The sequence below is a fragment of the Corylus avellana genome, chromosome 4 (assembly GCF_965113065.1).
Source record: "Corylus avellana chromosome 4, dhCorAvel1.hap1.2, whole genome shotgun sequence".
NCBI lineage: Eukaryota > Viridiplantae > Streptophyta > Magnoliopsida > Fagales > Betulaceae > Corylus > Corylus avellana.
Genome location: NC_142493.1, coordinates 11,974,323 through 11,995,307, shown reverse-complemented (window position 1 = coordinate 11,995,307; position 20,985 = coordinate 11,974,323). Strand labels below are relative to the sequence as shown.

At 35.5% G+C, this 20,985-nt stretch overlaps 2 protein-coding genes across 3 annotated transcripts; both read left to right on the top strand.

Annotated features, from left to right (window-relative positions):
• The first annotated feature begins 3,938 nt into the window (after nucleotides 1-3,938).
• Nucleotides 3,939-12,063, top strand: LOC132178769 (uncharacterized). 2 transcript variants are annotated; one of them, XM_059591315.2, is made up of 6 exons: nucleotides 3,939-5,994; nucleotides 6,076-6,238; nucleotides 9,672-9,835; nucleotides 10,832-11,090; nucleotides 11,517-11,625; nucleotides 11,728-12,063. In XM_059591315.2, exons 1-5 carry the CDS (start codon nucleotides 4,391-4,393, stop codon nucleotides 11,622-11,624), a joined length of 2,298 nt encoding a protein of 765 aa, XP_059447298.2. In that variant the 5' UTR covers nucleotides 3,939-4,390; the 3' UTR covers nucleotide 11,625; nucleotides 11,728-12,063. The 2 variants fall into 2 exon arrangements, with proteins under 2 accessions (XP_059447298.2, XP_059447297.2); XM_059591314.2 differs by having other exon boundaries at nucleotides 11,517-12,063.
• A 2,329-nt stretch (nucleotides 12,064-14,392) lies between these two features.
• Nucleotides 14,393-15,238, top strand: LOC148586319 (uncharacterized). The gene has a single exon (XM_088515559.1). It carries the CDS (start codon nucleotides 14,393-14,395, stop codon nucleotides 15,236-15,238), a length of 846 nt encoding a protein of 281 aa, XP_088371685.1.
• Nucleotides 15,239-20,985: the final 5,747 nt, after the last annotated feature.

The window sequence follows — 20,985 nt, the reverse complement described above, 5'->3', positions numbered from 1 at the left end:
GTTATGATTTTGCAAAGCTTTTTGCTCTGCTATGTTTATGCATGTGACCCTTTTTTTTTCAATTTTTTTTTTTTAATAAGAAAAAATATGAAATTTTACTTTAGACCCTTGAACTTCTACGCAATTTGACAAACCCCCCTTGAACTTTAAAATCTCTCAATTTTAACCCATGAACTTTCAATTGCAATCAATTTGAACCCCTTCATCAATTTTTGCCCTTAAAACCCCTAAAATGACAAAATTACCCTTTAATTTTCTTTTTATTAAAAAAATAAATTAATTAAAAAAATGGAAAAAAAAAATTTGAAAAAAAAAGGGTCAGAAGGTGGCCCAACAGTGGGTCAACTTGTGATTTTTTTATTATTTTTTATTATTTTTTTTTTTATATAGTATTTTTTTTTTTAAAAAAAATTTAATGTAAATTTTAAATTTTATAAAAAAAATCAGAGGTATAACGTCATTATATCATTTTTAACGTTTAAAATTTGACGGAGGGGTTCAAATTAATTGTAATTGAAAGTTCAGATGTCCAAATTGAGAGATTTTAAAGTTCGAGGGGGGTTTGTCAAATTGTGTGGAAGTTCAGGGTCCAAAATAAAATTTCCCCAAAGAAAAATGAAGGGGTAATTTTGTCTCTTTAGTCATTTTAACGGCAAAAATTAATGGATGAGAATAAATTGACTGCAATTAAAAGTTCCGGAATTCAAATTGAGAGGTTTTGAAATTTATGAGACTTGTCAAATTGCATAGTAATTCAATAGTATAAAGTAAAGTTACCCCTAAATTTAAAGGCCACATTACTTTTAGGAGATAAGAGGGGGGTAGGAAATGATAGGTGTTCCTCATGGTCTTAGGTAGATATTATTTTATAAAAAAAAAAAAAAGTAAAAAAAAAAAGTAGTAATTATTTCTCTCACTTGGTTTTTAAAAAATAATATCCACGCACGACTAGGAGAACACAGGGAGCACCTAGAATTTCCCGGGATAAGAGTCTTGCATATAGCATTACTCATTTAAAATAACGATTTTAAATGATTTTTTAAAAAAACATTTGGCAAACTTGCAATTCGACATTTAAAATTGTACGTTTTCAAAAAAACATCTCACTTGCTATTTGGAAACACAATTTTTTAAAAACGCAATCTTAAATAATTTATTTTTTGCAATTTAGTTTAAAATTATGTTTTTTTTAATCTATAAAATTGCAATGCCAAAGACATTCTTAATTTCCCATTTTCTCTCTTTCTCAAAACTTGAAAATTAAATCTAAAACATTAAAAAAAAAAAAAAAAAAAAACTGCCAAAAAAATCCTATAGTTTTTTTTTTTTTTAACACCTAAACCAAATTGAAGCATAAAATATAAAAAAGAAAAGTTGGCGAGTCTAAACCCCAAATATCGAGGAGGAGCGATGTCACGAGAATGATGCGAGTAGGTTCGATTCAGGAGTTGCATGGTATCCACGCGTCAAGCAGTGATTCGCAACAAGATACGAAGGCATGGACCCGACTCTGCGAATCATACTATGGGGCCCAACTGGTTTCTCGCTTTCCGGCTAAGGAAACGTATGACATGGAACGATTTTCTTCTCTGCCCAACTTCTTCGCTTCTCATGCATTTATGGTACTCTTATAACTTTCATGGACCTTCTTTACCCTTGAAATTCACAAAAATGCCTAACATATCCTCAACTTGTGCAGCAAGAAATTTTTGACCAATAAAAGCCAAGAGTTGGCCATGACCATAGGTCCATAACTCCTCTCGCTTTTTCTTTTTCTTTTTTTATTGAAGAAATCTTTACGAAAGACTTTTGAATTATCATGCATTTTGAAAATACCTCATAATTTTAAAAGTTTTTAATTTTATCTTTGAACTTTTAATTTAATGCAAAGTACTCTTCCGTCAATTTTTAGCGTTAAACATGATTAAATGACCTTTATGCCCATCATTTTATATAAAGTTTCAAATTTACCCTTGTGACACAATTATTTTTCTTTTTAAAAAAATATGAAAATCAAGGGCATTTTGATATTTTTGTCAATTTTCATTAAAATTAATACTGAAAATTAATGAAATAGAGTATATTGCATCAAATTGAAAGTTCAAATAATAAAATTAAAAGTTTTTAAATTTGAAAAGTCTTCCTTAAAACTCGTGATAATTCAAAGGTCATTAAGAGAGTTTTTCCTTTCTATGGTTTTCATTCTTTTGTTGTCTTGGTTTTTTTTTTCGTCTTCTTTTTCTTCCACTTTATTACCTTCATTTTTGGCAATAGACTTAGACGGTCCATTCCATAGTCTAAGTCCATTGCCATATATGGAATTGCCCATTCAAATCAACTAGGAGAATAATTCGAATATAATTAAAGTCATTAATTATGATTTGACCCAAAACGCGTTTAATTAATATATTGGTAAAAGATACACCTATATATTTTTAGTGTGTTTTTTTTAAGGGATATTTGAGAGGTATTTATATTCTTTTTATTTTTTATTTTTATAAAAATGCCCCTCAAATATAAATAATTGGATCCTCTCCCTTCAAATGAATTGAAGAAAATCCTAATTTGTGTTTTTTTTTTTTTTTTTTTTTTTATTTCTTATTGTAATGAGACATAAATATAAAAATAATTTTGATTATTTTATAAGTGTATTGAATTACTTATTAATATTTTGGTAAAACGTAAAACGGTTACTTTAAAAGGTATCGTCAAACGAGTCCACAATTTTCAAAAAAGAAAAAAAAGGGTAAGTGCATATTAAATACTGACATTTCTTATGGAACTTGCATGGTTACTTCCTAGTGCCTTCCAAGGGAAGAAGATGGTCCCTTTTTGGCAGAAAAGAAGATAAAATAATGCTATTTTTGTGAGGTTTCTTTTCTAATGCATTCAATTGTTAATTTTCAAAATTAAAGGTGAAGATGATACGTTGTGAATATTCATTATTTATTATTATGTCATAACTTAAAACCTAAGTTAAATGCCTCAGTAAGCCTTTTTTTTAATTTTTTTTTTTTTTTTAAGTATCAATTTTTTTTTTTTTGAAAAATTATTTTAGAAGTCCCTACTACATATCTGACTGGGAATTGTCAATTGAGCATCAAACCTTTTTTTTTTTTTTAAAAAAAAAAAAAAATTAAAAATATACTATCAAACTAGAAAGGATAGTGACAAAGAATAAGACATGGATATAAGAAAATTTGCACTTACTTCTATACATGACTCACCTATAAAAGGTAGTAATTTGTATCCATATTATCCTTTTTTAAGTTAAAAGAAAAATTACAATTTATGAAGGAAATGTGAGCTAATTTGGTGTTGGGTTTGATTTATTATGATTATTAAAAGACGTCCAAAAAGTGATTCAACCACTTTAATTTTTAATTAAGGTAAGGTAAACTGGTAATGGCAAGGATCTCAAAGTGAGGGCAATTTAGTCATTTCAAAATAAAATAAAAACCTAAAAAAAAAATAAAATTGATAATCGTTATGATAGCCAGAGGAGAGGAATTTGGAATGGGTTGTTTGAAACTCATCGATATGATCATATGAATAACAGAAAAATCAAAGAGGAAAAAAAAAAAAAATTTCTTCCAAAATTTAATATTCATTAATAAATAAAATTTTCCCCACGCGCCGCAAAAAAAGAAATTAACGCACCTAAAAGCCGTCGAGCAGGCAAGCACTAAGCAGTTACGCTTCAAATGAGAGAAAAGTTCATTGCGGGGTTGAACTGTCTGGGACCCACAGGCACTTTTGAGCGTGCGGTGCACGCATCCTTAAAGCGTGTCAGCTTCATGATTTTCAAATAAAAAAAATATATATTGTGGAAAAGTAAAAAAGTAAATGCTTTAAATACAGTGTGAAGACTCGCACTATAGTGTGTATGTGTCTCTTTGCTCTGTTTTGTGTTGTTATATATATATTTCTCATTTTTCTAATAGAGAGCCCATATAGCGTCTCTTGCTCTTCCAGCTTTAATGGCGTGAGAGACCGTACAGGCAGTGTATGTATATCTACGGTCCCTCAGTAATCGTATGTAATCCTTCAATCTTTGCATGCTTCAACAACTTCTCTCAAAGAAAACCCAAAACCCAAATGAGATGATTTGTATTGGATGAATGCGATTGAAATTCTCTGACAACATCAAAAACCACCTTCATTGCAATTTCTGAGCGAAACCCAGATGATAAAAAGTGGTAATCTCTTCTGGGTATTTGTTGTTTAGCCGATACGAATCAATATCTGATGTGGGATTTCTGATTCTGGGGATTGAAGGGTTTGATAGGTGTGTGGTATCATTCTGTGTTGCTTGTGCCTTTGTTGTTGTTGTTGTTGTTGTTTTTCTTTTGTTTGTTTGGTATTTGAAAGAGTTGAGATAGGAGAAAACATGAAGAATGATGAGGAGCTTGAAATGCTGTTGGATGAGATCCCTCATGCAACTTCACACAATATCCATCATCATCATCATCATCATCATCATCTGCATCAACAGCATAATAGTGCTCATAATCATGTTGGCCATGGGAATGGGTCTTGTATAAGTCAGAAAATTCATAACATGTGTGGTGTGTATGATGATGACCCGTCATGTCATTGTAAGTATGCACATGCCTCCTCTCCCGTTAGTGGGTTGTCTTTGCATTCAGATGGCTCTTCCTCAACCTTGTGCTCCGGTGGGAATACTTTTTCTGACAATGGATCACCTACCCCACCTCCATTGGAAGGGCTCAAACCCTTCATGCCCTGTGGAAGTTTCCATTACCCAGATGTACTATGGTTGGATTCTAAAATACCCGACTCATCTGTTAGGAAGAAGACCAATGAAAATTTGATTGATGAACTGAGTCTGTGTAGAAACCTTAGTAAAGTGTATATTGGCAATGGACAAGAGGATTTTTCTAATTTGAGAGGTTTATCGGGAGACCAGGATAGACTTCTGTATCGTGATTGTTCTTTCAGTGGGAGTAACCAAATCAATGTTGATAAACATGGGGACTATAATTCTGATTATGTGGGATTTCAATCCCCTGTTCCATTCAACGCTATGAGTTTTGATGGTCAGATGAGTTCAGCATTGTCAGGATGGCAGCAGGAATATAAATTGGGCAATTCATTGGGACCAAGATTGTTACCCAGACAGCCTGATCATTTTTTTCCTCAGTTCAATTACTGCAATAGCTCAATGAATTTTCCAGGGCAGAAAACAAAGGAGCAGATAGGTAGATATCACCTTAGAGGGAGTCCGGTGTCGAGTCTCACTTCTTTGAATGGAAATCCAATGACTGAGTCTTTATTCTATGCAAAACAAGATGGGATGAATTTGGATGAAGAAAGAGGTCTACCTAATCTGCTCAATTCTCCTCGATTGACTAACCCAAGGCCTCATTTGAGTGTTGAAAGCATACCACCGTTTGGCCTGCCGACATCCAATGGGAGGACTAGGGCAACTTCTAACCTTAGAATTCCACAAGCTGGTCTTGAGTCTCTTACTAGCGAGGAAAGCTTCATTATTCAAGGCGAGGCTTTAAATCATGCGGTCAGCTGGGGATACGATCATACAAGGGGTCAGAGTAAGGGTGGCTTACATGAAATTGGTATGAGTAAGCATCTAGAAAGGTCACAGCTAGATAGCAGGCGCCAAAGTGCAGGAATATGTCAAAATTTTCGGAGTGCTAGGGTACATTGCCCATCCTCTCTACCTCCTAATTTTAACTCCTTGGCAGAAGCTCAAGGGTACATTTATTTATTAGCAAGGGATCAGCATGGTTGTCGATTTTTGCAAAGGATTTTTGATGAGGGTACTCCAAAAGATGTGCACATAGTATTCAACGAGATCATTGACCATGTAGTTGAACTTATGGTCAATCCATTTGGGAATTACCTTATGCAGAAGTTGTTGGATGTGTGTAATGAAGAACAGAGAAAGCAGATCCTGCTCATGGTAACTGAAGAACCAGGGCAGCTAGTCAGAATCTCTTTAAACACTCATGGGTAAGTCATGAGCATATTACATGTTACATTTTCATCTGTCTTTGTTTATGTTTATTTTAACGTTTCTTTTCTTTCTATCAGCACTCGTGTAGTACAGAAGCTGATAGAGACCATCAAAACCAGGCATGAGATTTCACTGGTTATAACAGCCCTTGAACCAGGATTTCTTTCTCTCATCAAGGACCTGAATGGAAATCATGTGGTCCAGCGTTGCTTGCAATGCCTTGGAATTGAAGATAACAAGGTGAAGAGTTTAATCTTCCTAAGTTGCTTGAGTTTTACATAATAGTATCCTAAACGTCTGCTCAATGTCCTTGGTTGTCCGTCAATCTATAATATGCTTTAGTACCCAATTGGCTCATATCTTTAAAGTTGTTGATAAACTTATGGATTGATTTATGATCAGTAATCATCATGTTCATCTTTAAACCTCTTCGTCTTGCTTCCCATAAGATCTAGTTTACTCTCTTCCCCTTATGAACATCCAATTTTTTTATATCAATTTGGTTGATAAATACATACAACATCTTTTTATGATGATGTTCATGTCATCTTGTGATTATAACTGTTCTGGAAAATTCAATATCATTGAATCTTCTTCCATTGCATTGTGTGGTGATGCTCGTGTTTTTATTGTTGGAATGGACGTGGATAATGGTACTTTATTCATTTAATAATATTCAGTTCTTGGAAATTTCATTCTCATTCTACAGATGGTTAGTAGGTCAAAACATCCTTCTCTCAATGGTTTAAGCTTTGGTGTTGATTCGTCTTCTGAATCAGGAGTAGTTTTGTGATATTATTCATATATTAACTCATTGTATTTCTTATAAATGAATATCGATCTTAGCTTTTCATAATGATTAACAAATTAAAAACTGAAGTCCTGTCAGATGTTAAGTTAGAATGTAATGTATAAGCATAATATGCTCAATGAGTCTTCATTGGTTTCCTCCAGCTTTATATAACAAGCTACCTGTGTTTGTCTGAAACACTTCATTTGTGACATTCATTCCTGACATAATTGATAGCATCTGCATTCCTGTTACTATAAATGCTAGAGCCTTTACTTAAAGCAAAGGAAGAGAATGCAATTTTGCTTTTTCTACAAATAATCTTCAATAAGTGATTCGCAAAATGAGGTTTGCTTGTATCTCATAACAAAATATTCTTATGAAAACTGCCATTTTGGCTGGGTTTTCTGAAAAGGAAAAAACCTGCAATGAAATTATTTTTCATCATCCCCCTTAGTTTTATAGGGTTTATATGTACGCATGTTCTTTTGAATTAGATTCGCATGAAAAAAAAAAAAAGAAGGTGCTTTTAATTTTACCCCGTGTAAAATTTAAATTATGAGTGCAGAACTATTTGGTTTTTTCTTCTCATGTGAGATTGAACCGATAACAACACATGTCAGGGTTAGTCATTGGTGTGGAAAAGAATGTCCAACAGTCTACATAATTTAAGACAGTGACTTGCTGGTCCTCTGCTTTTGTTACATTTACATATGACATGTTTAAATCATCAGATTTCAGCTACCTTAGCAGATCCAGATGACCATGATTATGCCTAAACGTTTTATGATAATCCTCTACATTGCCATCTCATGAATGCTTTTAGTTGATAGTAACTTGGGAAGAAAAAATTAAGTTAACCAATCAGGCATTTGGAGTGTTTGGGAGCAGTTATTATTAAATTGTTTGGTAGTATGTAGCATTTATAAGTTATAACTACTTGCAGGACCATCACAAGCTTTTTGGCTTTCTCCTAAGTTATCCATTGTTTTCTTAGTCCCAATAATCATCAAGGCCAATACCTTTTGGGTTTTTATTTTTTATTTTTTATTTTTATTATTCTTATTGTTTTTATTTTTTATTTTTTAAAGTTTGATATCATTGTTGTTAGCATATATTCCAGATTAAAATTTTATAAACTAAGAATTTGCAGTGTAAACGAGTATAGCAAAATTTGTAGACCAAAAATCAGCACGTACTTTAGTTGCTGGATTGACTGATATAGTGGGTTGGCTGCTATGTCGGTCCAATTTATCTCTGCTCGCGACTATTGATGATATGGTTTTCAAGCAACATGTCATTTGAGGGTAAATTATGATATCACTAATTGCTATTGAGGTGCATTTTTTGGTCAAAACAACTTACTTATCATGAAAAGAGCATGTCATGGGGGTTCACATGGGGTTGCAACATCTAGAAGAATCTGAATTAAGTAAAGCATCAAAGCTAAGGTTCAACCCCCCTCGAGTGTAAACAACTCGTTGGGGCCACGCCCTTGGATGAAAGCTCGAACTTTACCCAACCTGTGTGAAGGGAGTGTTTTTCATGGTTTCCCGGAAAATAATAATTATAATAATTATAATTTTGTGGAATATCGTTTTGGTTCTCTGCAATATGCACAGACAAAAAAATAAATCTCAATGTTGCTTTGGTAAATGTAGCTCTGGTCATAGTTTTATTAGACTTGAAAGAAAGTCAAGTTGAAAAAGTAATGAAGCCAAGATTTGAAACTGAGCTTGTGAGGTCACATTGAAGCAGAAGTGAAGTAAACCAAAAGACAAAGATATTGCATTTTAAGATGAAATCAGTGGCTGGTAGATGGTTCTTCAAGCAGAGACCTTTGTGAAGCATCTCTATCTTGGATGCATTTCAAGCTGTTGCCTATAATAGGAGAAGTAGGTAGACATGAACTTAGCCATTGAAACCAAGGAGGTCCATGAGGGATCACCTGATATAGGATAATGGTTTCGTACGAAGTCTCCAAGTAGTTTATATTACGTTAACTGACTTGCAATTAAAGTTAAAAATTTAAATTATTAAAAAAGGAATGTTGACAATTTGTTGCATGAAAAAAAGGATACGGATGTTCATTTTTTGGTTAGTTTGGCCAGAAATTTTACTGGATGCTGCCATTTTATGTTAAAAACACAAAAGACAAGTTTGCAATTTCTTTCTAGCAATCAATGGGACACAATGATCAGCTGTGTGATATTTGGTTGAAGTGATTGCATTTCAGGGTCATATACGCTTTGTTTAAAGCCATACATAATCATTGCCTGATGAATTTTAACTAAAAAACTCAAGAAGTGTCTTTAATTTTAACATACAGTAAAGGCACTGCCTTGTGTCAGACAGATACTTGATTGTGGAGATAGTAGTATCAACATAAAGTGATGAATAGCTTGTATCATTGTAAAAAATGGAGTTCAACTGCCCCGAAAGGCAATCTAATTTAGTTTCTTAGTTCATCAGTCTCGGAATGATTTTTATTAAGTGTAGCATTAAAAATGGTGACTGCTTACCTGAAAATATAATTGACTTTTTGCTCCAGAATTGAAAATTCTGTTCTGATTTAAGTTGGTGTCCTTATTGCTTATGAATGCATGAGTTTAGAAGGCCTTTATTTGTTCTTTGACTGAAAACAAAAAATTCAGAATAGAGTAGCATTAGAAGGCCACTCTTAATAGTAGTATCAGCGTTAAGATGAGCTTGTTAGTGTTTAGAGTCATAGACCCTCCCCCATGCCCTTGATTTTCATATTTGTTTTAAAAGAAAAATAAAATAATATAGTGTTTAGAATCATAATCTTGTTTGCAACGTATTATTATGTCAACTTTCTCTTATATGTAGTTCACACTTTCCTCTTATATCTATGTTTGGCAGTTTATATTTGTTGCTGCTGCGAAGTATTGTGTTGACATTGCGACTCATCGACATGGATGTTGTGTTCTGCAAAGATGCATAAGTCATTCGATTGGGGAGCATCAAGACAACTTAATTGCTGAAATATCTGCCAATGGACTTCTTCTTGCTCAAGATGCGTATGGGTAATGAATAGAAAAATAGCCACTCTTAATACTTACTCAATACTATTTTTGCTGACAATCTTATCAAGAAAAATTAATTTGTTCTGCTATCAACTCAATCAGAGATCCATGTTTAAGTTTTTCTCGGTACAGTTGAACCATCTTCAATTCATGATAACTGTGATGAATATAAGGTTACACATTGGATGATGAAACTTTCTGTGAATTGGAAATATGGCAGGCATGCTAACTAGAAAGATATGCCTGGCTTTTAGACCCAGGACCTTTTGTGTATAGCACATGTTTACTACTAAGCTAACGGTGATGTCAGAGCTCTAGTAAAATTATTGAAAGAATATAATCTATTAGTAATTTCGCGCAATAGATTCTTTATAATACTCCAATCCAAGCCCTATTTTGTTTGTAATAATGATCATCATCATCTTGGTGGAATCAATGTAATAAAATGGCGTAAATCACCATGCAAATGAATTTGAGAAACAGTTACTTATTACTGTAAGGTTTATTTATGTAGATTTGACCTCTCCTTGTGGACATGCACTTGGGGGATAATGCAGCCGTAAAGCTCAATGAAAAACTGAGCTTTGAGGTTCATAACTTTGTTCATATAACACACCACCTACCAACATTTCTTTCTCCCCCTCTTCTAACCCTACCTTTTCTGCTGCACCTGTGGGTGCTTGTGAGTAAGCTGAGCTTGTATTGGTGTATTGGCAGCAAATTTTTAATAGAGCACCTTTTCTACCGCTGGCCTTTCCTTGGAAGGAAAAACATATCTAGAGCTAGAACCTTGTGCTCCTGAACTTTTGTTGAAAAGAAGAGACAAATATGTTGGGTTTAATGTTTGTTCATTACTTTCTCATCACAGGATAATGGTTTGCTGTAAAGTGGATCCGTGCAACATGTTAACTCTTCAAAGTTTTGATGCTTTTTTTTTTCCTTTCTTTTTGGTTCTACCCTTTCTTCTTAGTACAGTTCTGTGTTCCTTTTTTGCAGAAATTATGTTGTTCAGTTTATCTTGGAGTTAAGAATCCCTTCTGCCACCTCAACTTTGACCTCTCAATTTGAGGGGCACTATGTCCACCTTTCAACACAGAAGTTCAGCAGCCATGTGGTTGAAAAATGTCTTGATGTATTTAATTATGAGAGCCGATCAAGAATCATTCAAGAATTGCTCTCTGTCTCTCATTTTGAACAGTTACTTCAAGATCCACATGCAAACTATGTTGTTCAAACAGCTCTTCGAATTTCTGAGGTATGGGAATCAACTCCCTGTAATATTTTTTATTTATTTATTTTTAATTTCTTTTGGTAGGTACTGTTATGGTTCCGCCCCCTCTTTCTGGCAAACACTTAACTATCCCACTAAGATGATGGCATAAAAAAGCCACAAGAGAGATGAGTAGATTATTATGGAACAAATCTGGTTCCAACAGTGTTTTCTGAAAGGGAAGAAAAGAAGTCTATTAGCTCATTAAAAAGGGTCATAAGATTACTTCAATATTGTCATGTCATCTAAATTTTTCATTAAAAAATTGGTACTAATCATCAACGAGTCCTAATATTCTGTTTCATGCCATGTATATCAGAAGCAAGGTGTTTCTAAAAGTCTTAGTTCCCATATCTAGGAATTTGGTCATTTTATCCTTTAATAATGTCGTGATTTTTCCTTATAAACTAGGGTCCTATCCACAATTTATTGGTTGAAGCAATCGAGTCCCACAAAGCAATTTCGAGCAACAGCCCATATTCTAAGAGGATTTGCTCTCAGAAGTTTTCGAAAAAGTGATGTAAATTCTCATCTCCTCCGTTTGAATTACTGTTGTTGTTCTACACAATTACTTACTATCATGTTAACTCTTCCACTATCATTGCCATATATATATATATAGAAAATCTGAACTGTAAAGTCTGATGCTGGTAACCAGACAAAGAGTTTGTCTTATCAGGGCTGCATAAAATACACTCCATGTGCTCCGCTGAGTCGGGAAGATGCAATTTTGCTTCCATTTTAGTTCCAAATCTCATGTACTATTCTGTTGTGTTGTTGATCTATGTTTTGGATATTAGCACTCTGCTTATTGTGGAATTTTCACTGTATTTGATTGTACAGTGTATAGAATGTTAGGATTCGGTTGCTGTTTCTGTTTCTGTACAAATATAATGCGGATGCTTTCTCAATAATTTTCCCTTCAGATTGATGAATCCATTATGTATGTCCTCCCCCTTGCACGTGAAAATTCCTCTACTTTCCGAATGTTAGAAAAAAGTCAAATTAATTTTCACTCTCTCATCTGAATTTGGCTTAACGTGAGAAATAGAGCAAGTCTATTGAGTAAACTCTTGTACAACTATCATATAACTGGATGACGTGGTAGAAAAAATTAGGGCTTGTTTTTTCTTTTTTTACAATTCCTGATCCAAAAGTCTATTTTAATTGTCACTTCATCCGCAGTTATACTGGAGTCTTACCAAATAGCAATAGTTTGAGAAATATTGGCAATGGGTAACCGGAGGTCGAAGGCCTTGTTTGGCAACCCCTTCCCCTTCCCTTTTTTTTTTTCTTCGCTTTTCCAAAAAAAAAAAAAAAATCATCTTTTCAAAATTACTTTTATTACAAAAGTCAACATCTTATTTCACTTTTATATCACATCAATTACATCTTATTACTATTCAAATAGTTCTCAAGGGGTAGTCCAATCGGCCATGGACCACGTCTCATGAAGCGAAAGATACTAATTTGAATCCTTCCTCACATTCCCTTGTATAGACATATAAAAAATAAAAAATAAAAAAAATACTATTCAAACAAAAAATTTATACTAAAAGGGTTTACCTTCCCATCTACTGTAGCTGATTCCAGCCTTGCCTGCTAGTTTTACTGATCAGGCTTCTTTAGGTCATGCTCTTCAAGTGACTCAATCAAACTCGTTAACAAATCAAAATGAAGCTTTGCTTCAAGAAAGTCATATAAAACCTGGTAAACCAATCAAAATCCCTACCACCACAAGCCGAATTGGACAGTGTCTGTTTTGATATATATATATATATATATATAAGAGTACGGCTCAAAATTTTGACAAGTGGCATATTTAAAATTGAATCAGGTTTTTATTTAGCTTCCATAATTTGGGCAAGGAAGCTATTTGGTGAGTGCCACAGTCGCCATGCTTGTTTGGCCAAAAGAGCTATATTAAAACTCCTAAAATCATGGAAACCCATCCCGCCATCCTTCTTCGACCTCCCCATACGACTCCAACTCATCCAATGTACCCTTTTATGATCTTGATGCCCCCTCCAGAAATTTTGCATAAGAGAATTTATCTCCATACACAAAGATTTTGGTAGAAGAAAGACGCTCATACCATATGTGGTAATTGCTTGAATGACTGCCTTTAACAAGATTTTCTTTCCCGCTTGGGAGAGGAATTTTAGTTTCCAATCTTGCAATCTCTTCCATACCCTATTTTTAATACTCTTGAAAGCCGCCATTCTTGATCGTCCTACCAAGGCCGGTAAGCCTAAATAGGTGTCATACCGTTGCATGACCTGAATCCCAGCCACTTCTACAATTTGCCTCTTGTCCTCATGGGAGGTATTATTGCTAAAGAATATAGCCGTTTTGTTGCAATTCAACCGCTGACCCGAGGCCGCTTCATATCTTTGTAAAAGTTGGGTCAAATGGTTCCATTGAGAAATGGTACTCCTGCAAAAAAGTAAACTGTCATCCGCAAAAAAGAGATGGCTTACTCGGGGTCCATTTTTAGAAGTTGGGACACCCGTAAGCGATCCCACCCTGTTTGCCTCCGACACCATGCAACTCAAAGCCTCCGCACAAATAAGAAACAAGTAAGGTGAGATGGGGTCCCTTTGCCTTAATCCTCTTGTAGGTTGAATACACCCACTCGGATTCCCATTCACCAAAACTGCATACTGAACCGTTGTCACACACATCATGATCAACTGAATCCAGCGTGTTGCAAACCCCATACGTCTCATAGATTCTGCAAGAAATTGCCGCTTCACCCTATCATTATAGGGGGCGTAATCTCCTAGATTCCACGCTTGGCAACCGACCCTCTTTTGCATGGCGAAACATCTATAGCTCATGTAGCTTCCTAAAAGAGGACTTGATATGGCGGATTGGGAATGGGTCGAAGGTTCGAATTTGGAAGGACAAATGGCTACCCCTTCCCTCGACTTTTATGGTGCAATTGAGGCCAACTCTTTTGGACCCAAATGCTACTGTGAATGAACTCATAGATGGGGACACATGATGGTGGAAGCTCTCTTTGTTGGAAACTTTATTTTCTAAGGAGGATGTCCAACTCATTCTGTCCATGCCGGTTAGTGCCTCCTCACGTGATGATGTGTGTATATGGAGGGGAACAAAAAATGGACTCTTCTCTGTGAAGAGTGCATACTATATTCAAAGGGAGCTGGAAGCACTAGAGGTAGCCGAAAGTTCTTCTCAAGGGGGAATCGGTATGGTTCGGAAGCAGATATGGGGACTGAAAATTTCCAATGTGGAGAAGAATTTTCTTTGGCGAGCATGCCATGAAAGTTTACCTAATACCTACCAAGCAGAATTTATACCGGCGGAAGATAGTTGAAGATTACCTATGTCCTATATGCGGACTAGAAGAGGAAACTGCTTGTCATACCCTCTGGCAATGTTCTGCTGCTAGAGATGTGTGGTGTGTGGGACCTAAGAAATTACAGAAGAGTACAGCTTCGGGTGCAGGTTTTCTGCAGATTGTTGAAGATGTTTTTGAAAAATGCTCTATGGAGGAGACAGTTCAATTTGTAGGGATCTCTCGTCGAATCTGGTTGAGGTGCAACGAAGTGGTGCATGGGGGCTCCTTTGTACACCCTAATATACTTGTACAGCGAACCACAAAAGGTATTGATGAGTTTACTTTGGCGTCGGGACAAAAGGAGGTGACAAATCTTCTAATTGAAGACCCAAGACCGCAGAGATGGTCTGCTCCTGTTGGTGGGTGGATGAAAGTGAACTGTGATGCTTCGGTGAATAAAATGAAGGGGTGGCTGGGCTATGGATCAGTGGTGCGGGATGGTAGGGGGATGGTACTGGCAGCACAGTGTAAGACAACGAGGGGTAATCTTGATCCAACTCTAGCAGAAGCTGGGGTAGTTTTGATGGCTATTCGTTTGTGTCAAACACTGGGTCTCCAATCGGTGCTCTTTGAAGGTGACGCACAACTTGTGGTGGACGGGGTAAATTCTATGGGAGAAGATTGGAGCAGGAAGGGCTTAATGGTGGCAGATATTAAAGCTGAACTGAGGAGTTTTCCTCAATGGCAAGTGTCTTTTGTTCGTAGGGAAGGGAATCAAGTGGCATATGTTCTTTCCAAAATAGCCACTATGGCGGAAATAAACTAGATATGGATCAATAAGGTTTCTGATTGTATTCAAGATATTATTTTGATGGAGCAACATGCTCAATCTTCTTGATTTTATCTAATGAGAATGAAATGATTATTCCAAAAAAAAAAAAAAAAAAAATCGGGTTTTTAAGTTGGGTTACATAATTTTAAAAAGGCTATACATAACAAATTAAAAAAGCTTTTTATGTTGTGATTTAATGTTGCTTTAATTCGATCCACCAAGGATTAAAAAAGTTACACATGAATGACATATTAGCGCGAACATTGAACCTGAGGAATCATGAAAATAAATAGATAAAGTAAAATAATTTGTTTGCTAGTAAATCTACAGGATAAGCTTTGAATATTGGTAAAACTGTTTTCGTTTATAGTCATTGAGAAAAAAGTCTAAAGAATTGAAGTAGAAATAGTTAAGCCCGAAGCTAAAGGAATCTTCTTAAGCCTAAATATTCAAATGCTCTTTATATAATTATATCCCCAAGGGTAGCAAAAATATATTAATTTTTCAACCTAGCCTTGAAAAAGAACCAAAATTTAATATATACAAGTGTTTAGTGGTGGCTAAATCTGTGACACATAGTATTTTATGATTGTTTTTTATTGTTTAATGTTGGTTTAATTCCATCAATCCAACCATTTCCATAGGGCATAAATCAACAGTTATTTGAATATAATGAACTCCTCTATAACCTTCCCCCTCTCATGCATTGAATAATAATAATAAAAGAACTCCTTTATAATCTTTTTTTTTTTTTTTTTTTTTTTGTTTTTCATTATTATTATTCATATTTTTTGCTATTATTTTCGAAGAGGTTTTTTCAATTTTTTTTTTTTAAAAAAAATTAATTATAATATAGTCATTGAAAGGAAGCGTGAGAGTTAGAGGAATAAATAAGTTAGAGCTAAATGAACTTTCTTAAGCCTAAATATTCCAAATTTCCAATGACAATAATAAGTATCAGCATTAAAGAAAAAAATTGTTAGATAATGCAGTTAAAATAAAAATATTACCTCTCCAATAACCAAAATTTAACATTTTAAATGGTTTTAGAGTATTCACATCTGGCTCAACAAAGTAGCCAACCAATTGTCACATTGGCCTCAACAAATTAACTTTTTCGCTATTTTAACTAGCAATGTAACAAAAAATGCTCCACATCCGGCTCAATAAGATGACTAAGGATTTGTTGAGCTGCTACAATGCTGGGCATTGTAGCTCAACAAATCCTTATTTATATTAATAATAAAAGTAATCTTGCTCACTCGCTTCTTTGGGAATATGAAAAGTAGATAAATAAATAATATTTTAAATATAAAAGTAAAAGTGAATAGCTAAAATGTTGAGCTGGATGTATGTGATTTGAAAAAGTTGATAGTTAAAATAGAAAATTGTATTTTTTAGATAAATATTTGTTAAGCCGGATGTAAGTGCTCTTAACAACTACAGTGCTCAGCAAGTTTGCTGAGCATTGTAGCTTGTTAGAACACAAGATAATTTGGGACTCTCACATTCAAAACCTGTAGATAATTCCAAGTAGTTATTATTTGTAATTAGATTTCATTATCATCTTTTATCTCTTATATCTGTATATTTGAATTTCATCTCTTCAATAGTTATCTCTTCATCTTTGTATATCTAAGTTTCATTGTAACAAGGACTCTTGTATGATTATATATATCAATACAAACCACCAAGAGTGGTATGCAATTCAAAGCAATTCAAGTAGAGTTTATTTAGAGTTCGTTTATGGTATCAAAGTATAAACAGACTAACGTCTAGCTCAATGACAGAAGCCGAAATTTCTTCTACCTCCATAAGTGCACCACCATCACCACATCTACCTTCCAATCAGCCACCACCACCTATCAATCCATTACTACCTGTCAATCCACCACCTTTGAATCCGGCTCCCTTATACACCATACCAAATATGTCTCATACTCTCTACATCAAATTATCCAAGGATAATTTCACCTCATGGCACACACAAATTCTGGCTTTTCTCCGAGGCCAAGACGCTTACGGTTTTGTGGATGGCACAACTCCACCACCGAAGCAAACAATTCCCAACCCCAATACTGCAGCAGACGTGCCGGAGACCATCCTCAACCCTAACTACATGCAGTGGGTTCAGAAAGATCAAATGATATTGAGTATTCTAATTTCCACACTCACCGAACCATATGTGGTTCATGCCGTGGGATGTGCTACTGCCCGTGACCTTTGGGTAGCCTTGATCAACATGTTCGCTTCGCAATCTCGTCCTCGAATCATGCAGACTCATTATCAACTTGCTACGTCAAAGAAATGTCAATCCTCCATCACTGAATATTTTCAGAAGATCAAGATTCTGAGTAATACTATTGCTGCTGCCGGACAACCTCTCAATGATTTTAAGAGCGTATCTTTTCTTCTTGCTGGACTAGGATCTGAATATGATCCTTTTGTCACATATGTTACCACAAGGGTAGATCCCTTATCTATGGATGAAATATATGGCCATTTATTGGCTCATGAGATGAGGATTGAGCAAAATATGCCCACTGCCGAGATGCTTATTCCCTTTGCAAATTATTCTAACCGGTCCAACACACTACGTGGAAGAGGATTCCGTGGGAGGAATGTGTTCACTGGAGGACGTCAAGCATATTGTGGTCGCACTGCTTTTCCAGCCCGTGGACGTGGGTCCTTCTTCTCCAACCAATCTGCTTCAACCTGTCATGTTTGCCAGTTGTGTGGCAAAACGGGTCATCTTGTAGCTCGCTGTTATTCTCGTTTTGATGCCTCATTCCAGAATGAATCAGACACTTCTACACATGCTCTCTACTCCTCTCCATCAGTCAATTCGGATGAGGATTGGTATCTGGACACGGGCGCATTTCATCATCTAACTCATGGGATGAACAACCTCAATCTCACATCGGAGGAGTATCACGGCCCAGATCTTGTTCGCATAGGTAATGGTTCAGGTTGGTCTATTTCTTATATAGGATTAGCAACACTATCCGTTCCTCGTTGTATTTTTTTGCTTAAACAAATTTTACTGCCTAAAATTTGTAAAAATCTATTGTCTGCTCGTCAATTTGCTCATGATAATGATGTATTCTTTGAATTCCATTCATCTTATTTTGTTATTAAGGATTGCCGAACAAAGATTCCTCTTCATCACAGCCAACTTAAGAATGGTCTCTACCGATTCCTGAAGTCATCTCCCCAGTCGTCAATAAATCATGCCTTAATTGGTGAACGTACATCTGCGACTCACTAGTATCAACGTTTGGGTCATCCATCTTTTCGTGTCGTTCAACACATTTTAGCTAAATTCATTCTTCCAGTTACCACAAATAAAGCTCTTCCACCATGCTCCGCTTGTTTGGTTGCCAAACGACATCGGCTACCGTTTTACAATTCCAGCACTAAATTTTGTAATCCTTTAGATTTAATTTTTTTCAGATGTTTGGGGACTATCCCCTATTATTTCAATAAATGGGAATCGGTATTATGTCTCATTTGTGGATGCATTTTCTAGATTTACTTGGCTCTTTCCAATTCAAAATAAATCTGATGTTATGTCCACCTTTCTTAAGTTTCAATCCATGGTTGAGCGCTTATTCAATACCAAAATCAAAAGTGTACAATTAGATTGGGGAGATGAATTTTGTCCTCTTACAAAATACTTTCAATCAATTGGCATAAATCATCATCTATCTTGTCCTCATACTCATCAACATCAAGGATGTGTTGAGCGCAAGCATCATCATATTATTGACACCACCCTTGCTTTACTTTCCCATAGTGGTGTTCCAAAACAATTATGGGATGAAGCATGTCAAACAGCATGCTATTTCATTAATCGTCTACCTACACCTATGTTAAAACACAAGTCTCCATTTGAAAAATTATTCTCTTCTCCTCCAGATTATAATTTTCTCAAAATTTTTGGGTGTGCCTGTTTTTCTAATCTTAGACCTTACAACACCCATAAATTTAATTTTCTTTCTACACCATGCATGTTTTTAGGGTACAGTACTCAACACAAAGGTTATCGTTGTTTTCACAAAGAATCGGGTCGTTTCTATATTTCAAGAGATGTAACTTTTCATGAATCTCAATTCCCCTTTCTCAATTCACCATCTAGAGACACATCCAATTCCTCCACTCCACTACCCACTGTTCAAATTTTTTCATAGTTACCGTCTCCTTCCACTCAATCCACGTCAATTTCCCCATCCTCAAATATATCCTCTTCTATGGATACACCTTCCATCCCTAGACCCAAGACTCACTCATCACCACAAATCTCATCATCCTCCATAGAAAGTCCTCCAGTATCACCATTATCATCACCGAACACTTCATCTAGTGTAAATGCTGATTCTATGTTGAGAAATGATACTACCTCACCACCTGCATCTACACAAACACATGCCATCGTCACAACAGCACAAAACCAAATTTATAAGCCCAAGCAACTTACTGATGGGACTATATGGTATCCCCTTCCAAAGGCTTTTATCTCGGTTCTAGACACCAATCTAACCAAACCCACATGTTTTACTAATGCTGTGAAATCTTCAGAATGAAGAAATGCCATGCAAGTAGAATTTAATGCCCTTCTCAGCAACAATACATGGACTCTTGTTCCTCCAAGCACAACCAATAATGTGGTAGGTTGTAAGTGGGTTTTTAAACTCAAATGCAAAGCTGATGGAACGATAGAACGACATAAAGCCCAGTTAGTTGCAAAAGGTTTTCACCAACAGGCAGGCATTGATTTTGGAGAAACCTTTAGTCCTGTTGTGAAACCAACAACAATTTGGACTGTCCTCTCAGTGGCATACTCAAGGAGCTGGCCCATCAAGCAAATTGATATAAAAAATGCGTTCTTACATGGGTTTCTATCAGAAGAAGTATACATGAGTCAACCGCTAGGCTTTGCTCATCCATCCTTACCACATCACATCTGTAAGTTAAACAAAGCCATTTATGGATTAAAACAGGCCCCACGTGCGTGGTTCTCACACCTTAGTACCAAACTTATATCACTTGGTTTTGTGGCCTCAAAAGCAGATTCTTCTTTATTTATCTTTAAAACTGAGGAAGTTACTATGTTTATTTTAATCTATGTGGATGACATTATTATTACAGCTTCTCACGTGGCAGCTATTGAAGAATCGCTTCAACGACTCCAAATAGATTTTGCAGTGAAAGACCTTGGTGATCTCTATTACTTCCTTAGAGTTAAGGTTCAACAGCTTGAGAAAGAGATGCTGCTTTCACAATAGAGATATATTTCAGACTTGCTGAAACGCATAAACATGCTTGAAACAAAGCCAATTTCGTCGCCCATGTCATCCTCAATCACTCTCTCAGCTTTCGAAGGCGATCCTATGGAAGATGAATCCTTATACCGGAGCACTGTTGGATCACTTCAATATCTTTCCTTGACACGTCCGGACATTGCGTTCTCGGTGAACAGAGTTTTTCAATTCATGCACAAACCTACGAAACTTCACTGGCAAGGAGTCAAACGAATTCTCAAGTATCTTAAACACACTATTACTCATGGGTTAGTTCTAACCAAAAATAGTGTATACACAATTGATGCCTTCTCAGATACGGATTGGGCGGGGTGCCTAGATGATCGAAAGTCCACTAGTGCTTATTATGTGTTTTTCGGATCTAATCTTATCTCATGGAACTCAAGAAAACAACCTACTGTCTCTAGGTCAAGTATTGAG